Source organism: Takifugu rubripes, chromosome 19 (assembly GCF_901000725.2).
Source record: "Takifugu rubripes chromosome 19, fTakRub1.2, whole genome shotgun sequence".
In the NCBI taxonomy this organism is placed as follows: Eukaryota; Metazoa; Chordata; class Actinopteri; order Tetraodontiformes; family Tetraodontidae; genus Takifugu; species Takifugu rubripes.
Window position 1 is genome coordinate 4,632,599 of NC_042303.1, and position 21,923 is coordinate 4,654,521.

The following is a 21,923-nucleotide window of genomic DNA, read 5'->3' on the forward strand; positions in this document are numbered from 1 at the left end:
GCTACCCTCTGCTGGCCAGAAAAAAAGCCTCTGCTGGCCAGAAAAAAGCAATGGCCAACAAAAAAATGCATTAATATGCAGCTAAACCAGTCTGTTGTCATGGTGACTTTGTAGAAAAATTAAGGACAAGTTAAAATATGGTTGTGACAATTGTTTTAATCCATTTTTTTTGACTCTGCCAACTTGTAAACAGCTCAAAAATAAATAAAGAGATAAAAACCTCAAACTGAGGATGTAACTAATTGCAAGAAGACACGATGTCATCAAAACATTAGAAATCAAAGAGAAGCTGCCAGAGGAGTGCAGAGAGCGTCTGTAAGGCAACAGAGGCCACAACAATCACACATGATGGAATCGACATGCTACATGGTCTGGACTCGGGGTGGATCCTCTCAAGGTGCTTGAGCAGTGGATCGGGACCAACTGACCCCAGTCACTCAAGGTCCTGAAGATTGATTGTGCTTCCTGTAAACTGTGAATTATCAGAGCCATCATCTTCTGCCGTCGCCGCAGGCTCCTGTGGCAAGGAAGACACAAGAACCAAGTCACACACGTGAAAAGCGTTTATGCAGAAAACCGCTCCTGATCAGCAGAACATTCACTATCAACCATCTGTGCAGTTTGGACGTGAAAAAGATCAAAGGATTTAACGCTAGCATGCATCTGTGGTGTATATGAATTTTAAAGCAGTCTCCTCCTTCAGCTTCCAAAACACAGCTTCCTGCAGATGAGTGTGAAGCAAATATCCAAATAAATTTGCTAATGCTACAGGTGCTAATGCAGCGTATAGCGCAGCCGTCACAGCCAAATACAGTCACTCCCTTTGTATTAGTGACAAAACGTGAGAGAAAGAGTGTTCCTGCCTGAATCTGAAAGCTGATTGGCTGCTGTTGTGACCAGGTGACTCTCTTTGATCTTTCCACTTTCATCTGCACTCTAAGCCCACTCATGCTGCGTGGTGCTCTTAGTTGATGTGTTTCACTGAAATGGATGATATGCTGTGGGTAAATGCTGGTTTCCACTAATAACATGGAACTTTACAGTCTAAATCTTCAAAGGCTGTTTTGTCAAAGTCTTCATGCATCATTCCCAGATACAGTTGCACCATCTCTGAGTGGTACAAACAGCCTTTTCTCCTGTATGCACTAAATAACAGCAGATTGCTCTATGAACAGGTTTATTATCTTAGTATTGTAGTCACACACACACGCTGCTGCCTGCCGTTAACATGTAGCCTCTGGTCCAGTGAATTCATCAACTGGGTTCCTTCTGTAGCACCGACAACTTTCATATTTTTCACCGTTTTATGTAATTCCTTTCGCCTGCTGTGTGCTCAAAAGCTTTTACTTTAATAAAAGTCTGGATGGAATAACGAATCATCACTCGTACCGTGATGTTAATCTACACTTAATGAATCGCTTTTCCAAACTTTGTTAATGATCTATGAAACATTTGGAAATGAAGTTTAAATTATTCTTAGTCTTTTCCCCTCCCCCTTTCTTGTCATTAAGCTGCATTTTACTCCAGGATTCTGTATCAGAAAAATGGCGTCACCCCCCCCCCCCAAGATGACCTGTGCTGACACCTCAGAACCAATGTTCATCCGCTTCTACAAATACCGGGGTCTCCGACTGGACCACTCTGGGTCTCCGACTGGACCACTCTTTCAGATTTCACATCAATAAGCTACAGGTCAAAGATAAGGCCAGATTGGGGTTCCTTTAGTGCCTTTTTTCACCTGAGGAACATCACAAAGATTAGGAAACTACTGACGCAGCATGATGCTGAAAAGTTAATTCATGCTTTTATAACTTCTAGGCTGGACTATTGTAATTCTTTATTATCAGGGTGTCCAAACAACTCTTTAAGACTCCAGCTGATCCAAAATGCTGCAGCCAGAGTTCTGACAGGTATTGACAAAAGAGATCACATAACTCCTGTAATGGTGTCTCTTCATTGGCTGCCCGTTAAATTTAGAATAATTTTTAAAACCCTTCTTTTGACCTACAAGGTCCTCAGAGGCCTAGCTCCATCCTACCTGGAGGAGCTAGTGATACCTTACCAGCCCAATAGACCGCTCCGCTCTAAGAATGCTGGTCTACTTGTGGTTCCCAGAGTTTCTATGAGTAGAATGGGGGGCCGAGCATTTAGCTACCAGGCCCCCCTGCTATGGAACCAGCTCCCTGTTCAGGTACGGGAGGCTGACTCCATCGCTACTTTTAAGATCAGACTTAAAACCTACCTCTTTGAAAAAGCTTATTGTTACTAATTCTGTAGTTCCAGTTACTATTATAGACAGACAAATTATCATACTTAGGGGGTCGTCTAATCATTAGGTCATCTTAGCTGTGCTGTTATAGGCCAAGGCTGCCGGGGTCCGGAAACATGATCACCTGACAGGCCTCTGTCACCCAACTGGGTCATGGTTTCCTCTCCTCTCCTCCTCCTCATCAAGCAGAGTAGTTATGGTGATTCTTCTGTAGTTTTTCTGCTTCCCCCCCCCCCATCTCCATTCATTTACAGGTATCGCCACCTTTGGAGCTGCATGATGACCTCCGGTCCCGCTTAATGTATTTTTGTATAAAAAGTGTATTTTTGTGTGTGTTTCTGTGCTCTGTGCCCGTCCTCTCCCTCTCCTCTCTCTTTACCCAGCCGGCCATCAGCAGGAGGGTCCCCCTACATGAGCCTGGCCCTGCTCAAGGTTTCTTCCTGTTAAAGGGGAGTTTTTCCTTGCCACTGTTGCTTGTCTGGGGTTAGGCCCTGGGATTCTGGAAAGCGCCTTGAAACAATTTTGATTATAAAAGACGCTATATAAATAAAGATTGATTTTGATTTGATTAATAAGGCCTCTTTTTAGTATTGGCCAAACTATCACCTATAACTATCACCAGTGACATCATTAGTGTGCCTATTCCTCCATGTCGTTCGACAAACTCCCTCCAACTTTCATCTCTTCCAGGACTCCACGGATTTAAACAGAACTGGCAACCGTCCCTTGTTGACTGTTGGATTTGTGGATTCCCCTTCTGGCGTCTATTCTAGTGGTTATATAAGTTGTTTTGGACTTCATTGTCTCTTTCTCATGGGTTCTATGCTTGTCTTCTATGGTACCGTGTGTGCTTTAGTTTTACTTCTGCTGGGTCATCATTGTAAATGACGACGGTGTCAAATGATCTTCCTGGTAAAATAAAAGTGGAATAAAAACTAAAATGTATCACCGACCAATATATATTTCTATCTGAATCAGTCACTGATTCACAGACTGAAGGGGTCTACACCCGAAACCTCCTAAGTGACAAAGGTTCCTTTCTGTTCTAACCAACCCTCAGTTGGCCGATGAGTTGTCATTGCAGGCGTCGGTTTGGTGTGGCTGTGTTGGGATGCCATCACCTGCAAAATGTTGACAGGCAGGTCTGCTGTCAGCTGAGAGTGGGAGCTGGATGGCTGAGAGCTCAGCTGGAACGCCAGGTCTCCATCACCAGCCGAATCGTCCTGTGAGGTAACAAACTTGGGTCAACGTGTGGCTCAGGTGAGCAGAGACAACACCCACCATGCCAATCCTACCTGCAGCAACTGGATCTGGACATACTGGGCCCCAGTGATGGGGTCACGCAGAGTCAGGCCGCCATTTGCTGCCGCAGATCCTTCACTGTAACGGATGGCCGAGAGCACCGCAGGCGCCCTTGCTGCTTTACACTTCCTTTGACTGGACCCTGAACTACCTGGCTCCAACAGCAACAAGGTTACAGTCAGATAGTGTTGAATGATGGGGGGAGGAGGAGGAAGAGGAGTCTCACCAGAGGAGGATGCTGATGAGCCTCTCTGCTTTTTCTTCTTGGCCAGTTGGATGGCTCTGTAGTCAGTCCGGGCAGATCCACCACTCTCCTGAGCAACATTAGCACAGTACTGGTGTCAACAAAACACAATGGGACAATCAGCCTCTGATTGGTCAAAAAGCAGAGGAATTTATAACTGATCAGCTGTTAGTGGCCCACAACCAACACTCTTTCTTCATCATGTGGTGTTTGATGGAAATAAATGTTCTCAAATTAACATCAATGCAGATTTTTCTGAACTCACCAGGAAGCTGCTGGGTGGCACGACATTGAGATCCTGGTCTTTCTGGGGGCTGAAGCTGTTGCTGTGAGAGGGGAACACAAACTGTGGCAGAACCTTTCCTCCAGGCCCCAGCACCTCCACACAGCCCAGCAGGGGGCCAGTCTCCCCATGGCCCCCCACATCTATTACCTTTGAGGAAGAGGTTAGCAGCTCAGCTACAGGTGCCACCACTAGAGAGTTGGTGGGCTCCACATGAAGACCCCCCGTGGAACTCAGCGGTTGCTGGACACTGGGGTCTACGGACACCCCCGAGTCCTGCATCGCCAGTGCTGTGAGGTTTCCCAGGGCCTCAGGGGTGACTGTCTGCACCTCATCCAAATTGATAGTGTGCTGTTGGGGCAGGACATCACCCACACTTCTGTCCAGACTGTGGTGGGGGCCCATGTCACCTCTGGAGGCTAAGATGAGAGGATCTTTAGCTTTGGACAGTGTGGCGTTGCTGTTGGAACTGAGCGCGGTGCTGACAGAAGAAGAGTCTATGGTGAGAATGCCAGAGTTGACCAGGGACAAGTCCATGGTGAAGGTACCATTAGATGTGCTCCCACTAGGAGGAATGCCCACTTCAACGCTGCTGTTGGGGATGGAGCCTCCAGGTACTGATGAAAAAAGGGAGTTCAGATCCAAGTTTGTCAACTGGTCACCTGTGGCAACGCTGGCCCCAACAACCGTTGCTGGGGAGGAACTTATAAGCTCACTGCTGGGAGTTAAGGTGGGAATGGTCTCCATCTGGCTGAGAGCATCTGTGATGGAGGAAAAAACAGATGGAAGTAAAATGATTCAATCAATCAAAATTGTTTCAAGGCGCTTTCCAGAATCCCAGGGCCTAACCCCAGACAAGCAACAGTGGCAAGGAAAAACTCCCCTTTAACAGGAAGAAACCTTGAGCAGGACCAGGCTCATGTAGGGGGACCCTCCTGCTGATGGCCGGCTGGGTAGAGAGAGAGGAGAGGGAGAAGGAGAGGAGAGAAGAGGAGAAGGAGAGGAGAAGGAGAAGGAGAGGAAGAGGAAGAGGAAGAGGAAGAGGAGAAGGAGAAGCACAGAGCACAGAAACACACACAAAAATACACTATACAAAGGGTCAGTGGGGCCGGAGGTCATCATGCTGCTCCGAAGGCGGCGATACCTGTAAATAAATAGAGAGGTTGGGGGGGGGGCAGAAAAACTACACAAGAATCAGCATAACTAGTCAGCTTGATGAGGAGGAAAGGAGAGGAAAGGAGAGGAGAGAAAACCATGACCGGGGGGGGGGGGTGATTATGGACACTCTCTAATGCTCGAGACAAGCGTATGTCTGTACATGCATAACGGTCCGCCATCATCACTCTCAACATACCTGGACTGACATGGTGCTGCTTCATGATGTGGCTCTTCAGACTGCTGCGGGAAGAGAAGTTTTTGGAACAGTTGGCCATCGGACATAGGGTTTTCAGCGTGCTGCCATCCTGTCTGTGTTTCTTTGAGTGAATGTAAAGGCTGCTGCGAGCTGAAAACCTTGCATTACAGCCTGGGCAACAAACAGGAAACTCATTAGCTGTGCAGGTGCACCAGGTCCTTTGATGCTTTCATTCCAGATGTGTAAATACCATCAGCGTGACACAGGAAGGGTTTTGTCCCCAGGTGGGTGATGCTGTGACCCTTAAGGTGCTCCGCCCGGGTGAAGGACTTGCCACATCCCTCTTCTGTGCAAATGAAACGCCGATCGTCATCGTGTTTTCTGAGGAGAGAGAGGAGGTCGAGTGGCAGTGTAATACACCAGAACATTGACCATCAGTCAGATCATTACCGTTTATGTCGGAGCAGTTTGGACATACTAGTGAAGGACCAGCCACATCCGTCATAGTCGCAGATAAACGGACGTTCTCCTGCAAACACAAGTCCACTATTTAGTCACCACAGGAACCCCAAAAGGTCTGACAGAACAACAGATTCTACAACCTGCCCACAAAGCTCACCTGACTGCCGGTCTACCTGAGAACAGATCTGGGGAGCAGCAAAGCTACATCACCCATGACACAGAAACCACTCCAACCACAGCAGGCACCAGCTCCGAGGAGACTGCTGGGTCACCTGTTGCTGTCTGAATATGGACTAATCACAGCAACCTCTTACATCAGGTAGTCAGCTCAGAGTTGATGGCTGACCCGGTCCGGTTCCACGGGAACAGCAGAAAGTTGGACTGAAATAATTTACACTCTACAAAGTGAGGATGCAATAATTACACTGGGGAACACAATTTTTGTTGAGTTAGGACCGACAGCTTTTGAGTGTGGAATTTTTGAGTGTAGAATCCAAAACTGATCTCAGCTTTTCTCTATCACCTCATGGTTTTGAACTATAGGTTCCCTCTAGAGTATTCCCTAGAGCAGGGGTGCTCAGTACGTCGATCGCAATCTACCGGTCGATCGCGGAGGTAGTACTGGTCGATCGCGGCGTGACATTAAAAAATATCAGCCTATCATTCATTCATCACTTGATTGACATACAGGGCAGCCAGTTAGATGACAACTGAATTTGACATTCAGGTGACTAATCAAGCACAAACAACGGCGCTAAGTGCAGCAGAACTTGCGATGTCAGCCTATCAGCAATCCCGTTACTTGATTGACATATACAGGGCAACCAGTCAGAAACGCTAAGCTATTCAGCGAATTACCTCTGATTTTAAGGCATCGCTAAAGCTTATGGTCATCAAAATGAATAAGAATAATTTTTAAAACCCTTCTTTTGACCTACAAGGTCTTCAGAGGCCTAGCTCCATCCTACCTGGAGGAGCTAATGATACCTTACCAGCCCAATAGACCGCTCCGCTCTCAGAATGCTGGTCTACGGGGGGCCGAGCATTTAGCTAATAGGCCCCCCTGCTATGGAACCAGCTCCCTGTCCAGGTACGGGAGGCTGACTCCATCGCTACTTTTAAGATTAGGCTTAAAACCTACCTCTTTGAAAAAGCTTATTGTTACTAATTCTGTAGTCCCAGTTACTATTATAGACAGACAAATTATCATACTTAGGGGGTTGTCTAATCATTACGATAACATCTTAGCTATGCTGTTATAGGCCAAGGTTGCCGGGGTCCGGAAACATGATCACCTGACAGGCCTCTGTCACACCCCCCCGGGTCATGGTTTTCTCTCCTGTCCATTCCTCCTCCTCATCAAGCAGACTAGTTATGCTGATTCCTCCGGCGCCGCTGACCTGCTGTATAAATAGTGTATTTTTGTATGCGTTTCTGTGCTCTGTGCCTCTCCTCTTTTCTCCTCTCCTCTCCACCCAGCCGGCCATTAGCAGGAGGGTCCCCCTACATGAGCCTGGTCCTGCTCCTGTTAAAGGGGAGTTTTTCCTTGCCACTGTTGCTTGTCTGGGGTCAGGCCCTGGGATTCTGGAAAGCGCCTTGAAACAATTTTGATTGTAAAAGACGGTATATAAATAAAGATTGAGGGAGCGGGACCAAGGAAGAAGACAAAAACATATCACTTTCATACGGAATGGGAGGTGGACTTTTTTTTCATTTCATTTTCGAAGTGCGTTTGCCTCATCTGCCGGTCTAATGAAGATTATTAAGTCCAAATACCATTCCACCATGACTGATGAACATTTGGAAAAGTGCTTGAGGCTGGCTGTCAGCAACTACTGTCCGGACTATGCATCCCTGGCTGATTCAATTCAGTGCAAGTCATCAAAGTAAACTCAGGCAATTACAAAAAATGCTAATAGTTAATTATTATGTGTGTTTTGCAATATTGGCTCATTCGGTTATGCAAGGTACATCAACAAACATTGTACATACAAAGAATCCTCAATACATTTGAAAATAATTAGATGTTTTGCATTTTTGTGGTGGGTAGATCATTTTGACTTGGTCATTTTGTAAGTAGCTCGCATGCTGAAAAAATGTGAGCACCCCTGCCCTAGAGGGTATTGATAGTACTGACCTATTGGAAGCTGCAAACCTCTCAACACCCTGTCTCAATTGTGACTGCACAAACGCTACCATATAGGTGTATAGAAGAAACCAATCGTTATTAGCTGTCCTACTACAGCTAATCAGCGGAATTTTGCTTATCTGGAGGGTACCCTGTGGAGAAAAAACTTGAGGTGCTAGAAAAAAATCTGACTGCAATTTTGGAATCACGATTGACACTTGACTAGTTTGTCTAATTTATGGTTCCAGTGACAAGGCTGCTAAGAGAAGGAGTAACTCCTGAAGAATTTGTCTTTGAAAATACATTTCTGTCAGCACATAATGTGCGTGTGTCCTAAACTCCTGACAACAGTGGAGGACAGGGAGGACAGAGCTGGTGCAGCTAGTTGAGAGCAGGAGACGCTCAGTAGGTTTAGCCAGTGCTGAGTGGCCCTAGCTAGCTTCATTAACCACACAGAGCATCCCAGGCTGCAAATATCAGCATCAACAACTGGGAGCAACGCGGAAGCTGAAATCTGCTGATGAATCTTTTCTCCACAGAAGCTGAGCAAATGGTGGATCTGCTGATCTTGTCTGTTTGCTGCAATGAACCATGAAAAGCTTCGTGGTATGGCTACACATCCTGTAGATCAACAATCCCCCATGGGTGGGGTTCCCCCAGCAGGACAGACTTCACCTATGAGCTCCCATTAAAGGTGGAGGAGCTAAAGTCTCTGAGACGAGACCAGTCTCTGTGGACAGGATGTCCAGTTGCTTAATCACAACGGGATATGCAGGAACGTCATCATCATGGGCTAATTTAGCGGGACAAAACGGGACTCCTTTCATATTGGTAATTATAATAAAAAAGACGTGGGCCGATGTGCTGTGGGACAGACACACTGTGGCTGTTTGGGTCACCCGAGAAACAGTCAGCCAGTGTCAAACTGTGACACACATTCAAGTGTCTTTTTAACAGAGCCATGTGTCTCTGTTGCCATGTACTGTATATTTAAAGCACATCTATGTTGGCTAAACTGACAAGTGTATTAGTATTTTTACCCTCTCTGAAATTAAATAGTATGGGAGATTTGATGGACAGATGAGACTCAAACAGATGCTTCCAGCAGCAGAAGCTTGTCTCATGTGAAAAGAAAGAAAGCTACTGCTTTCTGGTGAAGATCAGAGACCATCAGCGGATCTGGACGTGGCTCAAACAGGACTGACATATGAGCACAGCGGTCTGGTTAAGCTCACACATGATTTACCTGTGTGACTCCTCATGTGGATCTTCAGACGACAGCCCTTATCGTAAATCTTCCCACAGCCCGGGTATGAGCACGTGTAGTGGCCACTTTCCCTGAAGTGGGTACGATTGTGGGAGAACAGGGCACTAAAGGTGATGAAGGATTTTTCACACCCTGTAGGACATGAAGAAAGAATCTGTTATCACATGTTAATCAAGTTTGCATGTGACCTGCACGCATATCGTCAGGACTACCTGGAAATTCACACTTGTGGGGTCTCTGAGGCTCAAAGTGAACTCTTTGGTGATTGGCGAGTCGAGTGGCACTGCGAAACCTCTCGCTGCAGATCTCGCAGACAAAGGTGTTGTCCTGCTCGTGGACTTTGATGTGAGCCTTTAAATTGTAAATGGTGGTGAAGCGACGGCCACATCCTTCAAACTGGCAGGTGTGCGGTCGCTGCTTGTCATGGGATTGGAGGTGGCGCTTCAGTTTGTAAGAGGTGGCGAAGGCCCAGCCACAGCCCTCCACAGTGCACTGGTAAGGCCGTGGATCCTCTGCATGGTTCAGGAGGTGAACCTTTAGTTTCTGACGGGTGTCAAATACACAAGAACAACCTGGTTTTTGGCAACTAAAGGTGGCAGGAGTCTCTTTCTTGGACCTGATCAGTGGTATGGATGGGAAATCCCCAGTGGTGCAGTCTGTAATAGGGACTTTGGTGGGTGGAGTGACCAGAGCTCCTTCCGTCACAGCACAAAGGACCGCTGCCTCTTGCTTGACAATGGGACCAGAGTCGAGAGAGGGACCGAGCTCAGACACAGAGCAACCGTCCACCAGAACCAGCTCAGAGCCACTGTCTGAGAATCCAGGTCGAGGCTCATCTTGTGGGCCCGAAGTGGTCACCGCCAGGGTACCAATTTTCCCGATGGACTTAGTCCTGCTTTCATAGTTAAGAACAATATCTTCATGGTGTTTCATGCCAAGGTGTTCTTTGATCGTCAACACATCCTCCTCTTTATGGACACATCCTTCTTGGGGGGCAGCGAGGGTCAGGACACCATTTTCTAGGGTCACTATGATGTTCTGATTGTTTATGGTGATGATCCCAGAAAAGGTTTCCGAGGTTGGAACACCTGGAGACACTGTTGAGAAGAAGTCTGAGCTGTCCATGGCTGTAACCAAGCCAACGCCCTGGTCCAGGTCCCCGGCCACCTTACCCTCACTGTTCTGAGTTGAACTGTGCCCGCGAATCTTGTCGCTATAATTGTTAGCAACAACGACGTGTTCAACAGTGTTCTGGCTCCCAGCCCGGCTAGCGTTAGCCGCACTAGCGCAGTCGTGCCAAAGAACCATTCCGGGTTCTGCCTTTGGTCGGGGCTGTCTCTCTGGCTTCTGGTTCTCTAGAGAATAACAAAAGATCGACTGGCAGTTTCCGGCTTCCGTGGAGCCTTCATGTGCCGCTCTCGTTGGCTCCGTCTCGTCTCGTCCGCCGCGGCTGCCCACCGAAGCCTCTGCTCGGCGTTTAGCTCGGATTTGGCTGCCGTCAGCGTTAAAAACGTCCAACCGCTCCTTGGTTACTGCGCTTGTAATGGAGTCTCCTGCCACCCCGGTGGCAACACCGTGGCCGTTCAGACAGTAGTGCCCCTGGGCGGCGTCCACACACTGCTCCCGTAACACCGCGGCTAAGTTCGGCTGTCCCACCAGCTCATCGTCCCCCTCAAACAGCGACAGCGCCATTTGAATCGCCGACTCCTCGTTTTTCCACGGAATTGTGACGGAGCCGGATGAACCAAGCAACTCTCTTGGCTCGGGTTCTTTCTTTGTGTTTAACGCCATGTTATCAAGGCAGGGGGAAAGGAACCTGGCTCTATCGACCGGCTGTGGTCTGATGAGAGGCGAACAAGTCGCCCCGCTGCCATGTTCCACCAGGAGGTGAAACGGCGACGTCCTCGGCCTGCTGTTGTTGTTCCGGTCACTCTGTACTCCGTCGTCTTCGGTTCCTGTAGAAATAATCTCAGATAACGCAGCCGCCGTGGATCGAAGCAGAGAAGGAACGGATTTGCGGGGGCCGCCATGTTGAGACTGGAGGTTTTGAGGAGCACAAAGCCCCTGGATTTCCATTTTGGTATCCCTGTAGCGCCGACTCAGAGAGGACCCGCCCTGTGGATGTGGGCGGTCTAGACCCAGTCCGCCGCTTACAACATACCAAATGGTGCCGTCAGAGGACCATCGTTGACAGCGTTTATCTGCAGATACGCCCTATGTTTGATTGGGAACAGGCAACGTTTTACGGGAAATGAACAAAAGACAAACTAAGAGTTTCATATAAAAAGACATTTTTAAACATTTTAAATCACTATACTGAATGTATTAAAGTAAATGCACTAATGTCTTCAGTTACTTGGCTCTTCATACCGTTGTTTAGTCCACCGAGAGAGTGTGAAATATTAGAAAATGTGTTATCCAAAATTAATTATAAAAATTAGTATTACGGCTACATGTAATACTTGAAGTAAAAAGACTGATGTAGCTCTGACCTGGCAACAATTTGGTGAGCTATGATTCACAACACATCAGGCATCACAACAGCCACGTAATTCAAGGAAACTTCGGAGTCGATTCACTGGCAGTGGATAGGGGATCCACCATATAAACCAATAAGTTGGCTTTAATAATTCCTCTGTGATCGACGAGTGAAAGAAATGTTTACCATTAATTTGTAATATGAAGTAACCCCTTCAAATGGAAGTTCGGACTATTTTCTCGAGTGTGTTTCTTCAAAATCCCACTGTGTGGCAGTGTAGAACTACTATCGATTATACAAAGTTTTTTTTTTTTTTTTACCTAAAGCCGTAAAATATGAACAACCTAAAACTAACTTGTGATGAATGCAAACGTAAATAACAGAAACAGAATATAAATCTCTCAACTAAGACTGCACAAAGTGCAAATGTATCTGCACACTCTATACAAAAATATCCCACATGTGAAGTTGCGTGGCTGTGCTGCCATGCATGCATGCGTTTGACAGACATACCTGTTCTAATAAGCACTCCGCTCATTTGATGGATACAGTTTCCGTCATTGATATAATGCAAAAACAAACTTTTTCAAACAAACTGGCAGCAATGGAAACAAGGCCACGTTTTCATTTCCTGTACGATGAAGTGTTATTATGGTATGTTCTTTATTGTTTGATTACCCGCTCATCATTTACTGCGACTGCACGAATTCAAATCTAAAAGAAAATCTGTAGTACTGACTGGATTTCTCGCGACTGCAATAAAAACATAAAAAAATAAATACAAATTACAACTCATATTAAATGTAGAAACAAAGTCATGGTGATGATCTTTAATGCTGCGTTTTACAGAAAACAAGAAATTTTACTACAAATGTCCAAGCTTTTCTCCAGATCCTCATTTGAAATGTGATGTTGCAAAATTGACAGAAAGAAAACAGCAACTAAAAGAACACTGTTGGAGGAATACCTGTCCCGCCCTGTGGTTACCTAGAAATGGGTTAGCAATGTAGGTAACATCAGTAGAGTTGGTTAACATGTTAAACTGTGTGATGGAGGAGCGGGAATATCCATAGTTCTTCCTAATGCTTCCAAATGTTTGACCGTGCATCAAAGAGGCAAAGCATAACTTTGTGTGAAACACGCAGACATCTTAATCTAAATGACATTGCAGCTGACAAAAACAAGAGCATACAGAAACCACTGAGGGAACCATTAGCAACATCTCTGAGGTCAGATCAAACAATAGCAATCATAAGGAGAACACAGGTCTCTGCTACATATGATGAGAACGTCACACTGAGTGAGGCCCCTTCGTGAAAGATTCTTAGCAGCTGAGAGGAAGAGGAGGAGCATCAGAAAGCATCCACTGCATGTTGGAGTGCAGCACACAAAGGGGAGGACATCTCCGCCTGCTCTTCACCACCAGTCAACATCGAAGCCACGTGCATTCCTGCCCCCAGGAGGGCACCAACCTTTCTGTCTGTTATTTCACTGGTACTGGTTCCTGTTGTGATTATTACAGCCCTCCCTCACAACAGAACACACGTGGCTACTAATGTTCAGAGGATGGCTCTCAGCACATCACAGGAGTCAGATTCTTATTATTTGCATTTCCTGTATTTTTCAAATGCCCTGAGAAAACAGGAATGTGGAACGAACACCAGAGCAGCAGCTCAGCCTTTCCCACGTGTGGTTAACAATTAGACGGCTCACACACTTGACTGAAGTGGACAAGAGTTCATGACTGAAGACGTTTGCCTCTGAACTTTCAAATGAACACCATTAACCATGCAACACAAAGACACAAATGTCTCCAGCCTGTTCCGCTGTTACATTATGGTGCTCTAAGTGGACACAGAGGCTGAGTCGGAGGTGGCAGGGACCAGGGGTCGCGGTTCAATCCCCCGACTTTTCATGAAAGAAAGCAGCTGTTCGGGAATCTCTGCCAAGACATCCTTGGCCAGTCGAGCCATGCTGAGCACCTGATTTCCTGAGCGGTCGATGTAGTCACGGAAAGGAACAAACTGAATGAAAACAGAATTTCAGTGTCTCAAATATAACTGCAGAAACATCTGATGTTGAAATAAAATTGAGATTTCATTTACAGCTTCACACAAACTTCAACAGATTCTTCTTCTTTAACAGTTGATGACAGTTTCAAAGAGTCCAGGGACCTCATGTACAATGCACTTTTCCATGCTCACGTTCAGATTTATCTGGAGTGAACTGACTGGAAGTGTGGGCTGCTCCACACCAACTTGGTGGTTGGTGGAGACACATTTGTAGCTCATTGGTGACCCTGAGAGGCGATGCTGGGTAAATAATGTTCAAAAGGGCATTCGTGAGGGTGATAACAGATGAACAGTGAACACACCCAAGTTTTTGTGATGGCAGGAGTGAATATAAAGTGTGAAAAGAGGATGGACAGACTGGTGAGGAGGGCCAGCTCTGTCCTGGGATGTCCCCTGGACTCGGTGGAGGTGGTGGGAAACGGGAGGATGATGGCTAAGCTGTCATCCATGTTGAACAACATATCCCACCCCCTACAGGACACCCTGGCAGCACTGGGCAGCTCATTCAGTGAGCGGCTGCTCCACCCTCGCTGTGCGAAGGAGAGGTATCGCAGATCTTTCCTGCCGGCTGCTGTCAGACTGCACAATAAACATAACGCCCGCTAACACAATCTGAATATTATATATTCTGATATGTATATTGTATTCACCCTCTGTACTATGTACAGGTATACAGAGGCCGAGTATCCATTTATCTGGATTATCGTAAATATACATCCTCTTTGTATATTCCAAATCCTATTCTATTCGATTTTATCTTATTTTTCTCTGCGTGCTCTTGCTGTTGTTGCACTGTAAATTTCCCCGTGTGGGACAATAAACGATCTGAATCTGAAAATGGTGCAGAAACACTGTCAATAACTATGGTAGTGTTGGTGCTATCAGAAGCTTTTGCTAATGGAGCAGTGAGCAGAGAATGGGCAGGACTGGCTCATTAGCCCCTTCAGGGTCTCAGGGACCATCCTCATGGAACTGTGCAGCTGGGGCTACATTTGGAGCATGACACGACTAGGAGCCAGGTCCTACCTGTCCCTATACAGGTGCTGACCGCACTGGGCTTCCCAGACATGGGCTCATTTTGGGACTGAGCCCGTCGAGAAGCCTGTCAAATCTATAAAAAATACTGCAGTTGGACAGGCCAACAGAAAAGCACCACTTGCAGCAAGAGCTGGGTTTTAGATTGTGATTGGAATCGTTGTTATAAAGGCACCTTCACATGATGAATTTGTAAACAGGAAGCATTTTCAGTGGGTCGATCTACAGATCAGCTGTGATGCACAAATATAATTAACCAACATTGTTGGGAGGTGGTCTGAATCAACACACAATTAATTCATTCTGACCCACAACTCATCTTCCATTTATTGTTAATGACAGAGGACAGCACTGTGCCAAGAAGAATATATTTGTGCCTCTGCTCCAACATCTTCTAATAGCTCCAACACTGCCATTGTTGAAAACAGTGTTTTCTGCACCATTTCACGGACATTTTTATACCCACTTATGTAAATGCAATCACTTGGGTGTTATTAATGGTCAGTTTACTCTTGACAAATATGATTGTGAGCATGGAAAAGTACATCTGCAACTTTTTTGTGCCTGTGCACCCTTTGTACATGAGGCCCCTGGTCAGGAGGTTTTCATACCTGAACGATGTCTCTTTCAGCAACACGCCCTCTGGAGGACACTCGGACATTATCCCCATCCAGCTCCTCCATAGCTGCAGACAACATCAATAAATAGGATGTTACCATAAAGATCCCAGAAAGTGAAGATGATTTTGGGCCTTAGTCACAACCTTCGATGAAGTCTGTGATCACTTGTTCGGTCTTTGTCTTGAGGATCAAGTTGTTGCACACCACCCCACCAGCCTCTGGACCTGCCTTTGTGTCATCATTGAGATGAGTGTGACTACACTAGTGTCTTCAGCTACATTAAAGATAGAAATATCTGGCTTGGTGCTGATGCAATCATACGTGTCAAGAGTTTACAGAGGACTGCACACATGAGCCAGTGTTAAGGTTGAAGACTGGGAACCCACTCTAGTCCTCTGTACAAGGTCAGACAGCAGCTGGCGGTGAAGGGAAGACTGCTCTCTATACATATGTCTGTGTCTAACCCTGTCTGGGAGTACAGTGTTAAAAGCAGAGCTAAAGTTGACAAAAGGCAGCTTAGGCTAATGCCTGATCACAGCTGAACTAACGGTAAGGGCTTCCCTCAAGCATCAGGGGCCACTCATATTCCTCACAGCACCGCCACAACAGGGTCAGACATCCCCCTGCTACTGCATTTTTTTTACAGTTACAGAGACATTTATGATTATAAAACTTTGAAAATTGGTAGACAGGATGAAAATTGAGGATGTTGTGAGTGCAAAATCCCATGTGGTGCTTGCTTTATTCCAACAGATAAACCTTGTTTAAACTTTAAAACAATGACATTGCACATTTTACTTAAAAGTGTTTTTTAATTACTCTCAAAGACAATGTACTTGCGGGTTGAATGAATAAAAGCTTAGTCACATGCCTGAGGGAACAGAGAAGAAGAATGGAGGGAACAGAGAGGAGCATCTGAGGGGAAAGAGAGGAGATTTTGAGGGAACAGAGAGAAGGATGTGAGGGAACAGAGAGAAGGACCTGAGGGACAGAGAGGAGGACCTGAAAGAACAAAGAAGTATGAAGGGAACAGAGAGGAGGATCTGAGGAAAAAGAGATGAGGATCTTAGGCAGCAAAGAGGAGGATATCAGAGAACAGATAGGAGGATATGAGGGAAAAGAGAGAAAGACCTGAGGGAACAAGAGGATACGAGGATAAGGAGAGGATGATTTCAGAAAGGTGGATCTAGTGGATCTGCATGAACAGGAAGGGTGGTCTTAGGGAACAGAGAGAAGGTTCTGAAGGAATCCCCATTGTCTGAAGTTAAGGTGATAATATGAACCGGCTTGGTGATGTGATGAGTCAAAAATTTCAGCCGTGTAATCTTTTGCCTCCTGCTATAGAATTTTGCTGGACCAAAAAGAGGACTGATGGATGATAAACATTAATCGAACTGTCACATATTTACCATAATATTACTTACTACAGATGCTAATGTTTTTACTGTTTACTCTGTGCAGCTGAGACTTGGACAGAAACTGATTTGGAACTGAGACATGCAGCTAATGACTTGGATGAAGTGAGAATACCGGTACTGTTAGCAATTGGTGAGCGAGTGCAAGAAGTGCAAACTGTCACAGATGCGGGCGGCCCCGCCCTTGGGTCCTCTTTCGCCCCGCGCACCTGTGGCCAATCAGCGCTATCACAAGGCTCTTTTAGGTCCCTGCTCTACGCTGCCTCCCTGCTAGATTGTCCTCTGTAGTTCACACGACTCTCTAGCGTTTTCCTGCCTGTCTGCCTGGTCTCAACCCTGCCTGTCCCCGACGATCCTATCCTGCCTGCTCCCCGGTAAACCCAACTGCCTTCTGTTCCTGACATCGCCCGTGGACGGATTCGCCCGGTCCCCGCTTCCCAGTGAGTCCAGCTCTGCCTGCCTGTACAACCCTGACAATAAAGTGGTGTTTAACCGAACTCTGGTGTCGCTCTTGGGTTCTCGTCTGGTCCATGACAGGAAACACATTGCATCACTTCCTGTTTCCTCTGTAGAGATCATTGGTGCACATGTGTGCTGGATTCACCTAAATTTAAATACCCAGGCAAGTCTAGTTCCGTGCCTACTAAAATTCAAATCACACAAAGACAATTTTCATATGTCAGTTGGACATTTTGATCCACCAATTGCTCAGTATTTTACTGAGTATTAGCATTCCTCACCATCTCTTTAACCTGGTGTCTCATCCTGTTTTTGTGTGAAATGTTTAGCTACTCCTCTGCCTCCTTTAGTGATGGCAATAGGTGCAGAAAGTGTAACTTATTTAGGGCTCTGGAGGTGAGACTCAGTGAGCTTATAACATGGTTCCGCACCTCAGCGTTGCATCAGGTAGCCAGGAGAATGTAGCTGCTGTGGAGCTGCCTAGCACAGCTAGCTGTCCCCCTGCAGCAACCGACCAGCCGGCTAGCCAGGGCGGCTGGGTGATGGTTTGCAGGAAGCATAGCCCAAACCAAAGGCCCATGTTTTTTTCCCACTCAGTGACACACCCGCTGAGAAACCGACTTTGGTAATTGGAGACTCTGTTTTGCGCTATGTAAAGTGTCCCCTCCCCAATTTGGCCAGTGATGAAATGTTTGGTCCCATGTCGTTTCTTTGTCGTTGGCTGTCACGGTGGTACCCCGAAAAGAGGTGTCTGCCTTTGCAGACGCCTCTCCACCCCTCCCATCCCCAGACACTATAAAGATGAATTGATTGGATTTGTTTTATATAGCTATACACTCATAAACATCGGGTGACATCCGGGGTATCAAGAAAAGTTCTTCTATATTACCTTCAAACCCCTCTGAATGAAAGCGGCACATAAAAACACAGTTGTGACCTAGTTTTGCTCAGTTTTAAGTATGTCTTTTAAAAATGCATGGGCTGTATTTTTAGCAGTGTAGGAGGCATCAGAGGGATGAAAGAAGGCGAGAGCAGTGGGGTGATTGTAACCTTTCATTTTTTTTACAGGATGAAAAGATTTAGCTCTGATTCCTTCACGATGTACTGCATTAAAGCTAAAATGGGATCAAAGCATTTGTTTCTCTTCAAATATCATGGAAGAAAATCCAAATGCTGACTTTCATAAGAAAGAAAATAGAATAACCCATTTGGCATTCAAACACCACTAATCATCAACTTCATTTTCATCAGCATCCTTTTTGTTCGGTCTGTGATCTCTGATCCACTTCAGATAACCAGAGACCCTCCAGAAGTTCGCTAACCCTGACTCGAAGTCTTCTGCTTAGTTTCTTCCAACTCCAGCCTCCATCATCCTTTAGAAACTGTTGAACATTGTTGATGCACCACAGGAATAAGCATGATCAAACGGTCTCTCACAACCTGTCACACTTTCTCTCAGAAGCTTATGTTTGGAATAGTTGGCTACATTAGATAGAGGTCATATCTAAAAGAAATGTGTGCTAACCGACCTGAAAAAAGGGCAGGACACAGGACATCTGCAGTTGACATTTGCATCCAAACGCAAAAGAGAAGATGTCAATAAAACTCAACAGAATCAAAATAAACCCGACTGTTGGTTGAGACCGCTTGAAACTGTTCAAGCATTCAGGTCTTCAGCAGAGAAGAGTTGCTGTTTATTGATGATACGTTACCTAAAACTCTAACCACAGTGATTGCATCTCCATGGATGGCCTTTTTGGAACATAACTAATAAAGTATGTGTGCAGAACAAAACACACACATCACATCACTTCTGTATACCGTGATTAAAGGGATTGGGATTAAAGGGACAGCACTAGACTGGTTTAGATCATATTTATCTGATAGATACCAGTTTGCTCATGTCCATGGTGTTCCCTCCTCATACAGTAGGGTTAGCCATGGAGTTACTCAAGGTTCTGTACTTGGACCAATCCTCTTCACCTTGTAAATGCTTCCTTTAGGGAACATTATTCGGCAGCATGGGATACATTTTCATTGTTATGCTGATGACACTCAGCTCTATTTATCCATGAAACCCGAGGAGACAGAGAACTTAGTGAAGCTTCAGACCTGTCTTAAAGACATAAAGTCCTGGATGTCTTCAAATTTCCTCCTCCTTAACCCAGGAAAAACTGAGGTCATGGTGTTTGGTCCTGAACCTCTCAGGGATAGATTAGATCACATGATCACTCTAGATGGTATCTCATTAACATCTAGTCTCTCTGTGAGGAATCTAGGAGTAACTTTTGATCAAAATCTCTCCTTCAACTCACACATTAAATTAGTCTCTAGAAGTGTCTTTTTTCACTTGAGGAACATCACAAAGATCAGGAAGCTGCTGACGCGGCATGATGCTGAAAAGTTAGTCCATGCATTTGTTACTTCCAGGCTGGACTACTGTAATTCTTTATTATCAGGGTGTCCAAACAACTCTTTAAGAAGCCTCCAGTTGATCCAAAATGCTGCAGCCAGAGTTCTGACAGGTATTGACAAAAGAGATCACATAACTCCTGTAATGGCGTCTCTTCATTGGCTGCCCGTTAAATTTAGAATAATTTTTAAAACCCTTCTTTTGACCTACAAGGTCCTCAGAGGCCTAGCTCCATCCTACCTGGAGGAGCTAGTGATACCTTACCAGCCCAATAGACCGCTCCGCTCTCAGAATGCTGGTCTACTTGTGGTTCCCAGAGTTTCTAGGAGTAGAATGGGGGGCTGAGCATTTAGCTACCAGGCCTCCCTGCTATGGAACCAGCTCCCTGTCCATTTACGGGAGGCTGACTCCATCGCCACTTTTAAGATCAGACCTAAAACCTACCCCTTTGAAAAAGCTTATTGTTACTAATTCTTTAGTTCCAGTTACTATCATAGACAGACAAATTATCATACTTAGGGGGTCGTCTAATCATTAGATTAACGTCTTAGTTATGCTGTTATAGGCCAAGGCTGCCGGGGTCCGGAAACATGATCACCTGACAGGCCTCTGTCACCCCACTGGGTCATGGTTTCCTCTCCTCTCCTCTCCTCTCCTTTCCTCCTCCTCATCAAGCAGACTGGTTATGCTGATTCTTGTGTAGTTTTTCTGCTTCTCCCCCCCCCTCTCTATTTATTTACAGGTATCGCCGCCTTCGGAGCTGCATGATGACCTCCGGCCCCGCTGAAGTGATTGTATATCGTATTTTTGTGTGTGTTTCTGTGCTCTGTGCCTCTCCTCTCCTCTCCTCTCCTCTCCTCTCCTCTCCTCTCCCCCTCCCTCTCCTTCTCCTTTTCCTCTCCCTTCCTCTCCTCTTTCCCCTCCTCCTCCTTCTCCTTCTCCTCTCCTCTACCTCCCCTTCACTCTACTTCTCCTCTCCTCTACCCCTCTCCTCTCCTCTACCCCTCTCCTCTCCTCTCCTCTCCTACCTATTCTATCCTCTACCTGTCCTCCCCCTTCTCCTCTCTCTCTACCCAGCCGGCCATCAGCAGGAGGGTCCCCCTACATGAGCCTGGTCCTGCTCAAGGTTTCTTCCTGTTAAAGGGGAGTTTTTCCTTGCCACTGTTGCTTGTCTGGGGTCAGGCCCTGGGATTCTGGAAAGCGCCTTGAAACAATTTTGATTGTATAAGATGCTATATAAATAAAGATTGATTTGATTTGATACCTAGCTACATTTATTGTATAGAATAAATGTATATGAATTTCATGAGCGGTCACAGTCATATGACCTATCACATATTCATCTGGAGTGATAGGACAACCCACAACTGCTGGAGGTCATTTAAGCATAGTTGCATAAGTACAACTGGTTAACCTGATCCTGCAGTGCACAAGGCAGCACATCCTCAAGCATGAATCCCAAACCGATGCTGGCTCATCAGTGTATGGGGATGTGTCATCATCTGGTCACATGATGTATTCGAGATCATCATTGTGTCCATAGAGAACTCACTATTATATAGTTTTATATATAACCCTAGTATTATATACTAGGGTTAGGGTAATCACAGCCCTCACCTCTAAGCCACAAGGATAACAGAGCGACGTGGTCACAGATACGATATATTTTGAAAACGTAAGAAAAATAATGACAAAATATTATAACTGGCACCCCCAGCACCCTTGATCACACTGTGAAGGTCAATTAGATCTATTGTAAACAATACATCATCATATCTCACTCTTTAAGGACCTAATTGAAAATGACTGTAAATATCCACACTCACCATCAAACTCAGCAGGACCCACTCCTACAATGATAATAGACATGGGCAGAGATGATGCCTGTGGACAAATGAAGGAAGGATTGTGAGAGTGGCACACTCATGGTGATATGTACATCCAACCCAATGTCCACATGTAGGGAGGCTGAGAAAAGGCCCCTCCCCTTTTACAATGAGCATTTCTCCTTCAGTAAAATGGAAGCAGAAATGGCCCAACATAATCTGTAAATAATCGGTTAACATCTCTAAACACAACAAAATGTCATTATTCAGTTCTTAGTGTTCCTAGTTTCTGATC

At 45.8% G+C, this 21,923-nt stretch overlaps 2 protein-coding genes across 5 annotated transcripts in view; both read right to left on the bottom strand.

The window, feature by feature from the left end:
- Positions 1 to 137: 137 nt before the first annotated feature.
- Positions 138 to 11,471, bottom strand: LOC101079335 (zinc finger protein ZXDC). 2 transcript variants are annotated; one of them, XM_003977795.3, is made up of 10 exons: positions 9,522 to 11,471; positions 9,289 to 9,441; positions 5,903 to 5,981; positions 5,703 to 5,833; positions 5,453 to 5,623; positions 4,081 to 4,859; positions 3,798 to 3,906; positions 3,565 to 3,722; positions 3,391 to 3,492; positions 138 to 517 (listed from the first exon to the last, which is right to left on the bottom strand). In XM_003977795.3, exons 1-10 carry the CDS (start codon positions 11,383 to 11,385, stop codon positions 434 to 436), a joined length of 3,630 nt encoding a protein of 1,209 aa, XP_003977844.3. In that variant the 5' UTR covers positions 11,386 to 11,471; the 3' UTR covers positions 138 to 433. The 2 variants fall into 2 exon arrangements, with proteins under 2 accessions (XP_003977844.3, XP_011617312.2); XM_011619010.2 differs by having other exon boundaries at positions 3,798 to 3,885; positions 9,522 to 11,470.
- Positions 11,472 to 12,354: 883 nt separating this feature from the next.
- Positions 12,355 to 21,923, bottom strand: part of LOC101079109 (copine-9) — a 107,998-nt gene continuing 98,429 nt past the window's right edge. The window contains exons 18-20 of one of the 3 annotated variants that reach the window (XM_029825997.1): positions 21,629 to 21,686; positions 15,507 to 15,580; positions 12,355 to 13,812 (exon numbers count right to left, since the gene is read on the bottom strand). In XM_029825997.1, coding sequence (XP_029681857.1) covers positions 13,633 to 13,812; positions 15,507 to 15,580; positions 21,629 to 21,686 — 312 coding nt within the window. In that variant the 3' untranslated portion in view covers positions 12,355 to 13,632. The remainder of the gene's footprint in view (positions 13,813 to 15,506; positions 15,581 to 21,628; positions 21,687 to 21,923) is intronic. The other 2 variants (XR_003885839.1, XM_029825998.1) reach the window with 2 other exon arrangements.